At 44.3% G+C, this 18,238-nt stretch overlaps 1 protein-coding gene across 4 annotated transcripts in view; it reads right to left on the reverse strand.

The window, feature by feature from the left end:
- Positions 1 to 6,425, reverse strand: part of ZFP64 (ZFP64 zinc finger protein) — an 87,903-nt gene extending 81,478 nt beyond the window's left edge. The window contains exons 1-3 of one of the 4 annotated variants that reach the window (XM_072801454.1): positions 6,114 to 6,406; positions 3,225 to 3,307; positions 2,522 to 2,755 (exon numbers count right to left, since the gene is read on the reverse strand). In XM_072801454.1, coding sequence (XP_072657555.1) covers positions 2,522 to 2,755; positions 3,225 to 3,258 — 268 coding nt within the window. In that variant the 5' untranslated portion in view covers positions 3,259 to 3,307; positions 6,114 to 6,406. Of the gene's footprint in view, positions 1 to 2,521; positions 2,762 to 3,224; positions 3,308 to 6,113 lie in introns of all 4 variants that reach the window. The other 3 variants (XM_072801455.1, XM_072801453.1, XM_072801452.1) reach the window with 3 other exon arrangements.
- Between the last annotated feature and the right edge of the window lie 11,813 nt (positions 6,426 to 18,238).

The raw sequence follows: 18,238 nt of genomic DNA on the forward strand, positions 1-18,238 counted from the left end.
GCTCAGAACCCAGGAAGGTGCTTTGGCCACAAATAAAGTGTGGGCCTTGAAGCCTCCTGACACTAAGGCATTGTTTGAGAGTTTTCACACCCAGTGCGTGGGGTTACTGGGAGTCTGATGTTGAGGACCCTGAACAGGAAGATGACCATTAGGGTAAAGTCCAAAATGGGTAAGTCCCCCAACCGTCCTAACCTGGCTGTGTCTCCTCCCCACCTGCGGCTTCCCTTTGTCCAGAAGTAAAATAGGAAAGTTGTACCCAGGCCCACTGCTAAGGTGGCTTTTAGTTTTCACGCTTTCTTGGTGACTCCCTCTGGGATGATATTTAAGATAAACTCAGGAGAAAAGTGGGAGGTGCCTTTCTTAAGGCTTGGGAGGTGATCAGGTAATTATATTGCAATATTTAAAAAACTCAGCAGAAGCATTAGTTTGGATGCATTAAGGAGACAACCACGAAACTTTGCTTATTGTCAAAAAACTCAAACACCACACCAACACAAAATCAAGGAGATAAAAGTCCGTGCCCCCACGTTCGATGTTCTTTTCACCCTTTGGCTCCAGATTAACTGTACTAAACACTGTCGGAGAAAAGTCTGGGAAAGGCCTGTGGGCCCAGTCAGGCTTATTGATATATTTCGTTTGGCCAACAGAGTTTTAAAATTTGGGAAATTTTACAGTTTTCAGCTTCTCTGAAAAACCCAAGTAGCTGACTGTATCCAAAGGGCAGCTGTCCCAAGTCATGCATGCTTACTCTACTTAACCAAAGTCCCCACCCATCCCCATTACCTTACACACAGCTTACTTCTTTCGTTAACATTACCTGCCTTGTTCCTGTTCTAGAAGCTTGTCTTGAATATAATACTATGTGTGCATGCATACGTGCGGTTTTTTTTTGCAATTCTCCTGAGGATCTTTCTGTCTTTCTGTATCTGTACAAAGATCGGGGTCCCTTTTTAAAGGTTAGGTCATATTTCATTGTCTGAATATCTGAGGTTTATTCATCTAATTTTCTCTTGATGTACACAAAGGTTCCACTTTCTTTATAGCATATACTGGAGAGGAATGCCCTTATACATCTGTTTATAAAATTTTACGGGATAAATAGCAAGAAGTGGATTTACTAAGTAAATGTGTCTATGTACAGTTTTAAACTTGAAAGATTTAAAAGATATCACAAAATTGCTCAGGTTATAGGAATTGACATCCCCAGAAAAGGAAAGCAGTATCCTGTCCCAAGCCTTCCTTTGACTTGCATTAATTTAATTACTACGGTGACGGAGGATCCTTTTCTCTTCAGTGGCCTCCTTTATATACCATCTGCTGCCCTTTGAGGACTTTTTCACTGGGTTCTTTTCCTGTACTTTTATTGATTTTAGGAGTTCTTTATATATAAAGGACATTAAACCTTAGACATCTGTGCTGCAGTTTTTTCCCCCCAGTTGCTGGTGTTTAGTTTTATACATTGTTTTTACTTTGGAAAAATTGTAACACTATTTGTAGCCACATACAGGATTCTTTTTCTTTTCCTTGAGGGGGCCTGGCCTGTCTTCTTTGGTAGGCATGGTATTGAGATATACATAGAAAATTATTTCTTAAAGACTTTATTTTTAAGTAATCCCTACGTGCAATGTGGGGCTCAAACTCACAACCCCAAGACCTAGAGTCACATGTTCCACCAACTGAGTCAGCCAGGAGCCCCATATATTTTAATTTAAAAATCTGAAAGCCTTTAGCTAAGGGATAATTCTGTTTCCCACAGGATCCAGCAGTGTCTGCGCCAACTATCTCATAAATGGGTGACTTTAAAGTTGTCTGTCTCGTCCCTTGAGACAGATTCTACAGGTGTAGGTATAGGTATGGGTTAGTGTGAGTGTGTGTATGTGTGTGTCTGCGTCTAATATTTACTCTAGAGCTTTTATGGTTTTACTGCACACATTTAAATTTTGGATCCATCTGTAAATTATTTTTGGTGGAGTAAATGAACACAACCAAGATCTAGGATGAAGTTTTCTATTTTCCTGGCTGGCAGCACAGGGGGTCGGGGGGTAACCATGCCTATTGGTAAATTAAAAAAAAACAAAAAAAGCAAAAACAAAAGCACACCCCATGTTTTTTGTCCCTTTATAAAAATAATGCAAATTTGGGGATCATACCCATACTCCCACTACCCAGAATAATTACTTTTTTTTATGCAACGTATTTCCCACAAGTATTTTTTTTCTTAGTGTATATATATATATATATATATATATATATATATATATATAGGTTTTTGTTTGAGAACTCTGTTTTTTGTCTGTTTTAACATGTGACAACATCTATAACTGCTAACAGCTCATGTTTTCACCCAGCAATTCCCAAACCTGGCTGGGCAGCTGGCTTCCCAGTGGAGCTTGTTAAAAATAATGAATCAGCAACCCTACGGGGTGGACCCTGGGAATCTATATTTTTAATAAGCTCCACGGAGGTGTTTGGGACATAACCAGGCCTACTCTCACCATCTCTCCCACCCTCCGGGCTGTACCTGTGATCGTCTGGGTCTCTGAGGTGATGGTTCTGGTGGTGGTCTGAGTTTGGGTGGCAGGCACTGTTTCTTCAGATACAAACTGGACCGTGCTGGGGGCTGCCCCGGACGTGCTGGTCAGCTGGCAGCCACTCTGCTTGTGAGCTACAAAGGCATCCAGGTTGTTAAACTGCTGCTTGCAGAGGCCACAGATGTGGATGTCGGGAGTAAGCTCAACCAGCACCGTTGTACCACCTGGAACTCCATGGGACAAAGCGGAAGTCACAGATTAATTAATTAATTCCAAACTGCTCGACATAACAACAGAAACCAGACTCATGTTAGAAAAAAAAAGGCACTGTGGCAGAGATGGCTAGTTGCTGGCCAGATGTCCATTCTACTCCCCTCTTCTCTCTTAGCAGCACCGGATGTCCATTCTACTCCCCACTTCTCTCTTAGCAGCACCGGATGTCCATTCTACTCCCCACTTCTCTCTCAGACCCAAGTAATGGCCAGTGGGGCGCGAGTGGCATTTCATGCAAGGAATCTTTTTGATGTGCAACGTTGCTTGCACTTTGAAGGACCAGTAGCCATGTCCTATCCCAACAAAAGGTAGTTGTACTTCCCAGTCCTTATGAAAACCAATCCCTCCACTTTTATACCCTCACCTCCATCCCCACCCCAACCCCATGAAAACTACTCAGTAATAATCTTGGTCCCTTACATGCTTGGGAACTTCTGGGAAGTTTGGCTTCCATGATAAAAAGGGATCAGACGTGATTGGCACTGGTTCCCTCTTCTTTTGGCCTGGAATGCAGATGGGATGCCAGGTTCTACAACCATGTTCTTACTATGGGGAAAATGCTAAGATACCTACATATGCTGATCCCTACCTCATCGATCCCGTGAATCAACTAATTCCAGACTTCTCATTAGGCTGGTATATAGTTCAGTTGTTACTTGTCGTCAAAGTTCATTCCTAACGTTTAGGGACATTGTTTCTCAACAGTAATGATGCCAAGAGTTAATACTGTGTTAACATTTGCAAAGCACTCACCACAATATCTGGCACTGTATTAGTGCTATGTAAATGTTGGTTAAATGAAGAAATTCAATTAATAAGTCTCTAATAGGACTACCTTAATTTTTATTTTTAAAAGTTTCTTTGCCTTATGATAAGGAAACTCATGCTTATAACAATGAATCTGGAAGAAGCAGAGGGAAAATCACTCACAATCCTTCCACCTATGTGTACCATGAACATTACAAAATATTTTCTTTCATTCTCTTTATGCTTAAAATTTTTAAGATCATAATGTACTGTAAAATTAGTCTTTTCCCCACATAATATTGCATAAGCACTGTGCCTAGATCACTAAAATTTTTACAAGTATAATTATTTAAAGTATAATAAGCGCCTGAGTGGCTCAGTAGGGTAAGTACCAGACTCTTGGGTTTTGCTCTGGTCATGATGTCACGGGTGGTGGGATGGAGCCCCGTGGTGGGCTCTGAGCTCAGTGAGGAGTCTGCTTGAGATTTTCTCTTTGTCCCCCCCACCCCCAACTCTCTCTCTTCCTCTCTCAAATAAATCCTTAAAAACATATGTAATCACCTAAAACACACTATTCTATGTTATCTATGCATCATAATCTCAGTACTTATAGGGTCTTTTTATTATTTCTAATTTTCCTCAGGTCTAAATCACACGAGAACTACCTTTGTGCATATATATATAGCTGGTATATATATGAAGCATAACTTTCTGAAAATTTATAAATATTATGTTCAATTTTCCCCAAGTCAAGCTAAGACAAGAAATCGCTGTGGGAACACAATCTGGTTGACTTGCTAAGGAGAGCTAGTCTGGGCTCTGTTGTAATGTTTTATAAGCTGTTCTGCAGAGCGCCCTGCACCCTAAGTACATCGAAATCAATGAATGGAAGGAATGAAGGCTTTTCTGTTCCCCTGAAACACTGCTTCCCTGGAGCTGAGGCGCCCATGGGACTAACAGGAAAATAAGGAACCAGGAGATGAGGTGACTGACATTGATGAGGATTCCTTAGTGATCTAACAAGACTGATACTCAGTATGAAAGGGTTTTAATAACCAATGCCTCCAGCATGTGGCAGACACACAAGTAACGACCTAGACTTTCTTTTAGAATCCTGACACTACAATTTACAAGCCGTGACTTGGACTTGGTCTCTCCCATCTGTAAAATGGGTATAAATTTCTGTTTCACAGGACCATTAAGAGAATTAAGTAAGATTGCGCTTGTAAAAAGCCAGCACAGGGGGCCTCATGCCCCAGCATGATACGTGATGGGGTTATTCCCGAGACATCCTATTGAATGTGACATCCCCCTCTGAAAATTTGGAATGGTGAATATATACCTAACCTCCTGCATTTGTAGTGAGAATTAACAGATCAAATAGAAAACACTGGGTACAGGTAAGAGCTCAACAGCAACAAGAGAGAATTCCTTTATCTTCACTATGTTCTCCAAACCTGTAACAGCATCATAAACGATCAGGGTGCGTGCGTGTGTATGCGTGAAACACGGACATATCTGAGGCCACACCTAAGTCCCACTTCGGGGATACTGAGTCCTGATGGAGGTAGGATGCAGAAGGGACTGGTGTTTAGAGAAATCTGTGCTTTCCACAACTTCTGCAAGGAATACCCAGCTAAGTTTGGGAGGCAATGTCTCCAAAACAGCTAACAAGCTGAGCGCTTACCATGTGCCAGGTGTCTGCAAACCCCCGTGCCAGGGGTGCGTTTCAAACTGTGTGCAACCGAATGGCTCAGGGTCTGGCCACAGATCCCCTCCCCCCACGTCCCCCATCTAATGGGTGGGGCCTGGGGAGCTTTTTCCTTTTTCCTTTCTTTTTCTTTTCTTTCTTTCTTTCTTTTCTTTCTTTCTTTTTTTTTTTTTTTTTTAACAAGCGCTCGCGCTCCCAGGTGGCTGGTCTGCGCTCAGTCTCTGGACCACACTTTGGGGAAACAATGCGGCGGGCGAAATCAGGTACTTGGATAAGGCTGCTGTCCTCACCAGGAAAATTACGACGAATCCCAAACTCAAAGAAAGCGACCACCGCCCCATTCCCCATTCAGATCTCCACCTTTAATGTGCAAAAGGCTTTCCAGGGCAAGCCCAGCCCGCCAGACCTCACGAAACCCTCGGATCCCCACACTTCAAGGATTTCGAGCCACCGAGGCAGAAGCTTTCCCATCAGCGTAATCGCGGTTACCCCCAACCCCCCCCCCCAAACTCCGCCTGGAAGGGGGGGAGGCGGGGAATGCCCCGAGGGGGTGGCGATTGTCTGAACGGCGTGCCCTCCTCCTCCTCCCCCGCTCCCCGCTCCCCTGCAAGGGGTCCTGGAGGCTGGAGAGCGCCCCCCGCCTTGCGCGGGGCTGGGTGCCCCGATCCCGAGCCCACTCCGCGCGCCCCCTGCACGGCGCGCCCTCCGCGGTGCCCTGGACGCCGGCGCGGGGCCGTCACCCCGATTTCGGGGCCCCGGGCCTGCTCGCTGCGTCGCAGACGTGCTTGGGCCCGGGCCCCGGAGCGCGCACTGGGCCCCGGAGCGCGCACTGCGCCCGGAAAAGCACTTACTTTGCACCGAGCCCGGGAAGCCGTCGCCCTCGCTGCTCGCGTTCATGGCCGCAGACTGGGAGGCCCCCGGCCGGCCGGGGTGCCAGGCTGCGGGGCGCTGATCTACATGGTGCAGGGACTTTTCCTTTTATTTTTCCACACCCCCCAGCCTGCCTTCTCCCAACTCCGCCAGGCGGGGAGGACGGATGTAAAGCAAGCTCCACTTCCGCTGCCTAGAGGGCGCTGGCCCGGCCCGGCGGCCCCAGCCTGGCTTTGCAGCGGCGGCTCCCGGGGGAGGCTGCGGGCCAATCCCGAGGCCCCGGACCGCCGGGTCCCCCGGGATCCCGACCGCGCGCAGACGTCCCGGCGGGCGGGGCGACCGCGGGCGGCGAGCGATGCGCCCCAACCCCGGGCCGCGGCAGCCGGCGCCCCCCACCCCCGCCCCCGCCCCCACCCCCACCCCCACCCCGCGGCCGTGGCCCACGCGCCTGGCCTCCCCGGCTCGGGCGCCTTTGCACCTGCCGCCCTGGGACGCTGGTCCCCAAGGCGCCGCTGCCCGGTGGCCGGGATGCTCTGCCCGGGGGCGGGGGTGGGGGACCGCGCCGAGCTGCGGCTGGAGGGCGGGGGGGGCGGGGGGCGCCGGGCTTGGGAGAAACCCCAGCGGAGCATCCGCGGCGGGCAAATCAGCGGAGCGCTGGGCGGGTCCCCGGCCCTGCTAGGGAGATAAAGAGGACAGGGATCACGTGCATCCCGGGAGTAACGACGGGGACCAGACGCCCGAGGCCCACCTGGCCGCGCGCCGTCACCCCGAGGGCTCGCCCCCCCCCCCCCCGAATGTCTGACTCCGTAAGTCTGGGGCGAGGCCCGAGAACGAGCATTTCCAAGTTTGCAGGTGTGGGTGGGTCGACGCTGTCCCCGCTGATCTGTGTCTACGCGGCCGACCTCACCTCCTGCAACTCTCTCCCCTTTACTCAAGACTCCCTCCGGCCTCGAGTCTCCTGCGGGGCTGTCCCCTCTGAATCCACCTGCCACCCTGCGGCGATCTCCAGTCCTTGCTCGATTCAAATTCACTGTTCTTGGAGAGGCCCGTCTTGGCCAGCCCTTCTTAATAGTACAACTCCCTCTTCCCCCACCCTCCCTGTCTCTCTGGTCTGCCTTTTCTTTCTTCTTAGAACTTGATACATTGAACGTTTTTTTTTATCTAGAGTATGTCTGTCTACCCATCAATGGATCGATTGATCTATGAGATAGATATGAGACAGGTGATGGATCTATTTATCTATGAGATAGATAATTTACTTGTGTATTACCTGTCCCCCCTTACACATTCAAAAGCTCCCAAGAAACTTTTTTTTTTTAAATCTCTTTGCTTCACTGATCTATCCCCAGCCAGTTGGCCTAGTGCCTGGCATATAGTAGGCTCTCAGTAAACATGACTGTATATTCCCTGCTGCCTCCTTTAAGGGTTTGTTCATTCCTCCAACAATTATTTATATATTAAAGAGTTCCAAATGTGCCAGACACTGTGCTGGTGCCTGGAGGTACAAGGGTGATCCGTATGATTTGGTACCTTCTCTAATAGAACTTGGCTAGTGGCTCGTGATTCAGTCGACACTAAATAGTCAAATCAACAGTGTGATTTTTTTTTCTTTTTCTTTCTTTCTTTCTTTCTTTCTTTCTTTCTTTCTTTCTTTCTTTCTTTCTCTCCTCTCTCTCTCTCTCTCTCTCTTTCTTTCTTTCCGATTTTATTTATTTATTTGAGAGGGAGAGCAAGGGAGGGTACAAGCAGGGAGAGTGGCAGAGGGAAACATGCAGACTCCCCGCTGAACGGGCAGCCTGAAGCAGGGCTCCAGATCTCAGGACCCTGAGATATGACCTAAGCGAAGTCAGACACCTAACAGACTGAGCCACCCAGGTGCCCCGCACTGTGATTTCTTAATAGTGATGATGTCTTAAAAGACCTAAAACAAGGTTGTGATCATGGCTGCAGGATTGGTCAAGGAAGACTTCTCTGAATTATCTCTGAATAGATAATAGTCAGAGAGCAGGTAATATTTGGAGGTGGGGGGATGGGAATGCAATTCCAGCCTGAAAGGTTGGCAGGAGCAAGAGCCCTGAGACAGGAATGAGCTGAATGTGAATTGGCCATTACCCACCATCCCATCGCACTTGGCACATCGTACTGCTTCCCTCTTGCTTTGTTCACAACAGCGCTACCTGCTTTCTTGAAGTTGCCCCCAGGGCTCTTCATCTGCTCCTCCCTCTGCCTGGATTGCTTTTCCTGGTCTTCTGCAGGACTGGATTCTTTCTGTCACCCGAGGCCAAATGGAATGTCACCTTCCTCAGGCAATTTTTTCCTGTCCCATATCTAACTCCTCTTGGCACTCTCCCTAGCTAACATGATCCAGAAAGGCAGCTGCAGCTTAGGGCAATGTTGATTTTTGAATGCTTGATAAATGTTCACATATGTGCACACCTGGGTAAGCCCCCCCTGGATCAAGATGCAAAATGTTTCCAGCCTCATGATCCTTTGTCAGTCTACTCTAGTTCCCCAAGCCCAGGTGAGCACCCCTCTGACTTCTGTTGCCACGGATTCCTTGTGTTGAGAGCAGCAGTCTTCATATTAACCTGGAGAGAAGAAACACCTAGAGGGCTTGAAAGACCAAATTCTCAAGTCCCAGTTACCTAGAGCAAGACCTGGTAATTTGCATATATTTCCCAAGTGCCTCAGGTAATTCTTATTGAGATGTAAGCCCAGATCTTAACCAATTGGTGGTTAAGTCTGTAGGTTCTAGAGTCAGCCTGTTCTACCACCAAATAAATCCTGGAGCTGCTACACTGTGACTAGTTAGGTGAACTTAGGCAACTGCTCTGTCTCAGTTTTCTGTAAGTCAAGATGATAGTAGCTACTTCATTAAATTATTTTTCAGAGGAAGCCAGGAAATGTGTATAACGTGCTTACAACAGTGCCTAGCTCATATAACTAGGCAACAAATCCCTGCTATTCTTATATTTTTAAAAATCTCTACTTGGTTATTATCTATTTCCCCACCAGACTGTGAGTTCCAGGAGAGCATAGACCTGGCTTATTTTAATTAACCCTGTATCCCCAAAGTCTAGGACAGGGTCTGGTACCCAGGGGCCTCAATACATTTTTTCATTGTTGAATGAATTTATGTATGTTTCCATCAGCTCCGTTTTTTTTTTTTTTTAAGATTTTATTTATTTATTTATTCATGAGAGACACAGAGAGAGGCAGAGACACAGGCAGAGGGAGAAGCAGGCTCCCTGTGGGGAACCCGATGTGGGGACTCCATCTCAGGACCTTGGGATCACGACCTGAGCCAAAGGCAGACACTCAACCACTGAGCCACCCAGGTGCCCCATCAGCTCCATTTTAAACATTTGCTACTATGTCCAGCCCATACCTTCTCTTGTATGTACCCATCACTACAGTGTTTTTTTTTTTTTTTCTTTCTATATTTGTTTTTCCTATTGTACAAGCATGGCAAGTTCACTGTTAGAAATTTGGAAAAAAATACAGAAAATATAAGGAAGAATATAAGATCCATGTATAATCCACTACCCAAAAATAACTTTTTTAAAAAAGTAAACTCTACCCCCAATGTGAGCCTTGAACTTAGAACTCCAAGATCAAGAATTATATGCTCTAATGACTGAGCCAGCCAGGCACCACCAGAAATAATATTTTGATTGATAAATATAATAAAACTCTTTTTTCTTTGTGTCTGTGTATGTCTGTGTATGCCTGTGTGTGTGTGTGTGTATATATATATATACCCCATATATATATAAACACAAGTTATATTAATATATTTTATAAAAATGATTTTAATTTACATGTTTTTTTCAATCTCCCTTTTTGGGTACATATTCTGATCATTATTTTTGAAAATAACAGAATTAATACCTGGCTACCTGAGATCCCACCATCCAGAGATAAACAGTAGTCACATATATACTATATATCACTTCAGATTTTTCCACAGAAATATGATAGGATCATATGAGCTGCTGATATTTACCTATTTTAACTAAAAAATGTTAATTTCATGTGGTTCAAATCAGTATGATTCACCATATTAATATTATACTTCCAGTAGAGATTGCTGTTTGTGTACCCAACATTGTTTGTCTAAAATTCTGTTAGTAGCAGAATTTCTGATTTGCAGCTGAGTGCATGGCCCCCTGGAAGAAGACTTTTTTCCAGCTGCCTTTGTTGCTAGACATGGCTAGACCACTACATTCTCACAATGTAAATGAAATGTTGTGATGTAACTTCTGGGAAATCGCATTGACATAGCCATTTGATCCTTCTTTTTACCCCTCCCTTCCTTGCTTACAAAGATGTGATGGGTGGAGCTTCAGCTGCCATTTTGAACTATGAGAATAAAGTTATACTCTACATATGGTTGGGTAGTGAGATGGAAGTAGCTCAAGCCCCCAACTGCTTTGTGGAACTGTCAACTGGACTGCCTACTTTTACCTGAGAAATGCGTTTTTAATTTGTTTCAGCTACTGTTACTTGTGTGCATGTTCATGTGCCAGGGGTGTGTGTCTCTTTCATCTGTAGAGGAGTCAAATCCAAATCAAACACAATACTATGCACAGTGTTTCATAACTGGCTTTGATTTTGAAGAATTTTCCCAGTTCAGTTGGTGCATTAGAATCCCCTGGGAGGTTGTGAAATGTGCAGATGCTGCAACTCCATGTGTGGAGACTCTGCTTTAGTGCACTGGTATGAAGCCTGGACGGCAGTATAGCTGATAAGCTCCCTGGGTGATTGTGATGCTCTTGGTGTTTGCAAGCTTCTCCTTCTCACTGTTAGTTTTAATGGTTGCGTAATATTTTATGATAGGATTGCATCATTATTTGATATGCTACTGAGTGTTGCTAATTATTTTTTAGATGTCATAAGTTAACATACTCGGTAGCTTTTTTATTGGTCTATATGAACCTATTATCTCTCTGTGCCAGCCATCCTGAACAGAGCTGCTAGGATAACTTGTTTCAACACCATTTGGAAGAGCTTTTCCTCCCCACTTCTTTTCACATCATTTTTTGCCAGCTGAACTTCTTGGTAAGAATTACATATATTAGAAAGCCTTTGCCTGACTAGAATGCTCATGGTTGCTTCTGTTTTTAAGGTTTTGACTACTTCTCAATTAATAGATAAAATACAATTTACCAAAGGCAAACTTCCTGTAGGTTATCAATGTAATCTGGCTACATGTTGGAAATCTAGACTCTAGAATAAATTTAAATCTGTTGCCAATGCTTTTTTTGTTGTTGTTGTTGTTGCCAATGCTTAAAAGATGGTAAATGTCTCATAAAAATTGGGATTTAAAGTGTCCCCCACCCTCCAAGTGGAAAGATCTGGCAAATCTGGGCCTGGATTATCTGTATGTGTATGGTAGCACTTGCCTGCATCTGAGAAGCTTCTTGTTCGGGTGAAGCCCAGCCTCTCCAGTTGACCCCAGTACCCACTCCTCCCTGTTGCTTCTTGGTATCAGGATTGAGTTTCAGTTCCCTACATCATTGCCCTTATGCCACGTGTATTTGAGCTTATCCAAAATTTCTAGTATGTTTCTGATAGATAAGGAGATTTGTCCCTTCCTACAGTTTAAATATCTCTTTTGACTAAAAATATCTGCCAAGGAATTGCCTACCTACCCTATGTGTATTTTGCCATTTAATCCTCAAAACAACAGAGGGGTAGGCACTATTATCACTATTTTATAGATGTAGAAACTGATTCTCAGAAAGGCTTAATAAATTTCCTCCTCCAGTCAGAAGGCCAATGAAGGATGATCTCAGGTAAGAATCTTTGAGGGCAGGTAGCATAACCTGTAGAAGAACAGAGATTTGGATAGTGTTTCAAAATCAATATATCAGAAATATTTTCTTAAATAATTTCTGGGAGGAGATTTTCAGATACTTCCTTAAATTATTAAGAGAATACACATTTTAAAATTCTGATGATATTAATCATAACAAGGATAATAAGGTCATAATCACTCGATTAATTGTCATAAGTTTTGTGAGCAAAATGCCCTACTCTTCACAAGATAGTTCCTAATTTCAAGTAACCATTTTTTTTTCAATAGTAAACTTTTTTTTTTTTTTTAAGTAGGCTCCATGCCCAGGATGGCACCCAACATGAGGCTCAAGGTCATGACCCTGAGATTAAGACTTGAGCCAAAAATCAGGAGTCAGGTGCTAAACCCACTGAGCCACCAAGGTACTCCTTCCATAGCAAACATTTTAACAAATGTAGTTTCCTATAGCAATCATGCATAGTCCACTAAAAAGTAAGTTCTCAGGATTCCCAGGTGGCTGAGCCATTTAACCCCTGCCTTCAGCCCAGGGCATGATCCTGGAGTCCTGGGATCGAGTCCCACATCAGGCTTTCTGCATGGAGCCTGCTTCTCTCTCTCTCTCTCTCTTTCATGAATAAATAAATAATTTTTTTTTTAAAGTAGTTCTCAGGGCAGGAACATTTGTTTATTTTCTTCTTTACTGTATACCAGCAGTTATTAGAGATTGGTATATAAAAAGTAATGGATGGATAGATAGTATCAAAGCTCCTTTGGAAGATCACTCAAAGCAAACCTTTGGCTATTACAAGAAAGGATTTTTCCCTTTTTAGTTAAACATACAGACAAAAGTGTGATATGATGACCAAATCTAGAAAAATTATACCTTCCACTGAAATTGTATCGTAACTGGTGTGCAAATATTTTTAAACCTCTCTTACTTTTCGAGTCAAAGGCTAACAGGAATGGCTAACCCAGCACTTTGCACTTTCAAAGGCACTCCTATCAACCACCTCTCCACTCAAAGTTTGTCAAAATTATACAGAAAATTATGGTGCAAGGTTTCCACTATACATTTAACCAAAGTAGGGGGTCCCCTTACCCCGAGTCTGTTGTTCTCTGATCCATTCCCTGTCTCCTCTGCTCAGCTCTCCTTGTTAGGGCAGCTGACCCCCATCTGGGTTTTCTAGGTTTTGGGGGGTTTTTGGTTTCCAGCCGGGTTTGGTTAATGGGTGGAAGGGAAAAGCCAGAGTGTTGCTTCCCCTCTCTCTCTGTCTTGGTAGCTGTGACTGGGTCTGCTCTGTGGCCCCAGATCCCAGCCAGACTGGACCACTGTGGTCTCATCTCTGCCAGGTGACACTAATCCCTTGTCTCTGCAGACACCCCTTCTCCCTTTGTTCCCAGACTCATCCCTGAGGAGGAGGGGTGGTGCCTTCCAGCTGTTATTAATCTCTTGGTTGCCTAACCACTCCCATTTGGCTTTTCAGCTCTATTATGCTGTGTGTATCAAATTCCCTGCATTAAGTTTACACTTAAATCCTCAGAATTGCTTCTCTTTTGCTGATTAGGTGCTGACAAAGCTGTAATAAGGTTTGTGGGGCTTACAATTTAATTCTCACTTTTTTGGATGCTGCTTTGATTCCTAACTGGAGAGCCCCCCCCCCCCCCCCCCCCCCGCCTCTCCATGGAAACTTGCTGGGGACACACATGCTCAGGTACCTCCCAGATGGAGCAGTCTCAGGGCATGGGGTCCCCGCACGCAGCATGGAGACACCTTGGGTGACTCTAGCGAGCCCCTCCTGACTTCATCGGGGAAAGCTGATCCAGAATCTTTGAAGGGGCTCAGGGAAAAATGTATTCCAAAATTGATTCACTAACGATATTCAGCAACGACCTGCAATCCTTATGTAAACATAAAAGTCAACAAAGAAAAACTTGAAAGCTAAAATAAGTGCAAAACCCCCTCTGTAATAGGATATGATCAAGACTCAACCCGTTGTGCAGTAAGTGGTGATTACACAACCAATTATTTTGATGAGAGTTGGCTTTGAGTGTTGCCTGGCACCTAACCGAGGGTGGCACACCTGTGTTTTAGTAGTTATATTGACTTAGATAATTTCATAGGAGCAAGCAGATACAGGCCTTGCTTTTCCCCCACTCTTTTATATAGTTAATGCACGAACATGAAAATACTCCAACGGTATAAAAGGGTATACGGGGGAAAGGTGGGTACCCTTCAACCTCCCTGGGATCCCCCAGTTTCCTTTTTAGGAAACAACTGCTATTACCAGTTTCTTGGGTGTTCTTCAGAAGTTTCCTACGTATGTAAAAAAAAGTATATGTACACTCATCCATTTCTTTTGTCCAAATTCACTACAATGCATACAACATTCTATACCTGCCTTTTTTTGGCGGGGGGGGCTAACAATGTATCTTGGAAAATACTGACTAAGGGTGGTCTAGCCTCCTTGCTTCAGGAAGAGTTGTTTTCCATTGTCTACAAGCATTACTAAAATGTACCTAATTCCTGTTAACAGACATTTAGTTTGTTTCCAGTTTTTTGTTACTATGAACAATCTGCAACAAATATCTATGTCTGTTTTTTATATCTGACAGAAAAGAGTATGTTTGTAGAATAATTTCCTAAAATAGAATTGCTAGGTCAAAGGGCATTTAAAGTTGTGATGCATTCCAACAGGGTCGTGCCCCTTAGAGCCCCCTTCGGCAACTTGTTAGATCACCGGTTTCACACTCACTCCCACAGTATTATCACATTTCTGATCTTTGTCAATCTGATGGGTAAAAAAATGCTAAGTTGTAGACTTAATTTGCATTTCTCTAATTGTAACACAGGCCTAAATTTAGGCAAACTAAAGCAAACTTTTAATGCCCATCTCCAAGAAACCAAAATGATGTGGTTACAATCTACATAATCATGGACTCAGAGGAGGCTCAAGGATAATGCATAGATGGTAAAGGAGACACTCTGTTCCAAAGTTTGAATGTCAGAGAGGGAATCTGAAAGCCCTCAGTGTGTTAAAAGTTAGCATGTAACACTTTGGGGTGTGTATTTTCCAATGGTGTTAATTCTATATTAAAGATGAAATGCAAATCAGATATTTGCTGAGCTGTTGGAACACTCTTCGTAACACTATGCTTTGAATACTACTGATCCAATTCTCATTTTAGCTGAAATCTAGTTCCCATTTTAGCTGAGACCCTTCCCTTCTTGTGGGAATCCATAGCTACTGGCGGATGTTTGAAAAAAAAATTCTTTTAACCTTTTATGAATATCTTTTTATACCCTTTTATTTGGATATAGTTTGACCCACATGAAGTTGCAAAAGTAGTACAGAGAGTTCTCACGTACCCTTTACCCAAATCCCAGCAAAGATAGCATTGTACTCTTTCTGAGTTGCAAAAAATCTTAAAATGTGGATTACTCTTAAATGTTTTTAACCCATCCACATTCATGGCCGTTCAAAAGGTAGTCATATCACAATTGTATTGATAATCCAGATTTTTATTAAAATGTCCTGGAAAGCATTTCAGTTAGGGCCACCTTTGCTCCTGAAATCAATAATCCCCCAAATACAAAGGTTTGAAGTCATGGAAACTGGCTGCTCATTCTCAAGTCTGAGATGGAAGGTCTCCTTCAAGGGCCTGGACCCTTTCCACCTTGTGGCTCTGTTGTCCCCCACAGCTGCATGTGGAGAAGGTCCAATCATGTCCTAAAATCCTTTGGTCTAAAAGATGCACGTCTACTTCCTGCTTATGTACCATCGGCAGAGCCTAGTCACCCAGTGGTTGCAAGGGGACCAGCCTGGAAGTGTAGACCCCGGATGGGGACCCCCCTTGTAAACTATAACTCTAGGCTGGAGGTTCTGCAAATTTTGATGGACAGACAGCTGTCTGCCACAGAAGGTTCTATCCTTTGGCTCAGATCATACATCGCCAAGCAGATCTATGAACCCAGGCTTTGCTTCAGCTTATTATTATTCAGCTAATTCTAGTGGAGGTTGGTGGTTTTGTTTTGGAGTCAGCCTGGTATCTCTTTCTAACTTCTCGTAACAGGATGACTTCTTTCCAAGTCTTCCTTTTGGCAAAGCTTCCCCCTACTCCATGTAACATCAATCACAGCCCCCAATCCCAGTGGTCACAAAGGTGTGACCAGACACAGCCAGTATCTCCTACCACATGACTTATCTGCAGCTCCTCCAAGCTTCTGTATCCTGTATAATCTGTTCTGTTTCCTATTTGAAATTGTTTCCCACCGTATGTATAGGAGTGGACCTGGTTTCCAGAGCTATAGTAGCTACCTTGTGGCCCTCACCTGGCGAGCTTGGGTGTGGAAGCTGGGATGCTAAGAACAAAAATAAAAGGAACCTGGCTTCTTGCTGATCTTACTGAGCCATTGGAGCTACTTTGATAGTGCCTACCTTCTGACTTTTCATTAAATATAATAATAAATGTCCTGATTTCAGCCAGTTCTTTCCAACTTTCTTTTTTTTTTTTTTTTAAGATTTTGTTTATTTATTCATGAGAGACACACAGAGAAGCAGAGACATAGGCAGAGGGAGAAGCAGACTCCCTACAGGGAGCCCAATGTGGGACTCGATCTCAGGACCCTGGGATCATGACCTGAGCCAAAGGCAGACACTTAACCAACTGAGCCACCTGGGGACCCCTGAAAATGAACCATATTTCTTTATGTTATTTCCTCAAAATGTAAAAAACAGTAAGTTTTTGGAAGTAATTAAATGTCATAATTTTATAGAAGTTCTTGTAAAGTGTCAGATTTTTATTTAGTATTGTTTTTAAAGATTTAATTTATTTGAGAGACAGCATGAATGGAGGGAGAGGGAGAAGGAGAAGCAGACTCCTCACTGAATAGAGAGCGTAACATGGGGCTTGATCCCAGAGGGAGCCTAACACAGGGCTTGATCCCAGGACCCCAGGATCATGACCTGAGCTGAAGGTAGGTGGTTAACCGACTGAGTCACCTATGCACCCCAGGTGTCAGATTTTCATACAAGAAACTTGAATTTGTTCCACAGACATGACTTTTGTTTGTCAGACTTTTCTTTTTAATTTTTAAAAATATTTTATTTATTTATTCATGAGAGACACACGGAGAGACAGAGACACAGGCAGAGCGAGAGGCTTCCCTGCAGGGAGCCTGATGTGGGACTCGATCCCAGGACTCCAGGATCATGCCCTGAGCCGAAGGGAGACGTTCAATCGCTGAGCCATCAAGGCGTCCCTGGGTGTCAGACTTTATGATTCAAGTGGGTATATGCAACCCCTATTCAAATATTTTTAATGATGATCTTGTCACATCACATATTTGACAGGCACTATCCCTGAAAAGCTCTGTTAGCACAAAGAGGATACATAAAAGTACAAAACTATTTTTAAAAAAGATTTATTTATTTATTCATAGAGACACAGAGAGAGAGAGGTAGAGACACAGGAATAGGGAGAAGCAGGCTTCATGCGGGGAACCTGACATGGGACTTGATCTCCGGCCTCCAGGATCACACCCCGGGCTGCAGGTGGTGCTAAACCACTGCGCCACCAGGGCTGCCCCAAAACTATTTTTAAAACAACCTTTCAGAAATTTTCAATACTAATACATTTAATTTTTTTAAATTTAATTTAATTTTTAGAGATTTTATTTATTCATTTGAAAGAGAGCAAGTGAGATCACAGAGGGAGAGGAAGAAACAGGCTCTGCTGAGCAGGGAGCCCAATGTAGGGCTTGATCCCAGCACCCCGAGATCATGACTGGAGCTGAAGGTCTGCAGATGCTTAACCAGTGGACCCATCCAGGCGCCCCCTAATATATTTTTTTAAAGCCTCTAATAGCAAACATCTTCTTTCCTGTCATTGATAAATATTGGCATTTCTTGTGGTCATGCAAATGGCTTTCCAGACCAATCAGACACACAGATGAAATGCCATGTTTCCCAATAGTAGTAAAGCTCCCACTTGCAGACCTCACAGGCATGGCTTGAGCGATCCCCGGCAGCTAGACTAAATTCACCAAATAGGAACCGCTGGGAAAGCAGAGCAGTAACCAAGTTATAAAAAGGACAAGAGATCGGGACCACTACCTGGAAATGGACCAACTATTGTTCTGGCCAGACCACCCTCCACCCCACCAACCAACTTGGGCAACATGTTCCTTGGGCGTCTGGAACACAAAGTCCTTCAGGAGCTCCCTGGTGCCTTGGCCACTGCCTGCAGCAGCGAGTCCTGGAGTGTTGCAGTGGAGGTCCAGCTACTGGAGAACTTTCTCCGCCACCT

Source organism: Canis lupus, chromosome 26, assembly GCF_048164855.1.
Source record: "Canis lupus baileyi chromosome 26, mCanLup2.hap1, whole genome shotgun sequence".
Classification (NCBI taxonomy): domain Eukaryota; kingdom Metazoa; phylum Chordata; class Mammalia; order Carnivora; family Canidae; genus Canis; species Canis lupus.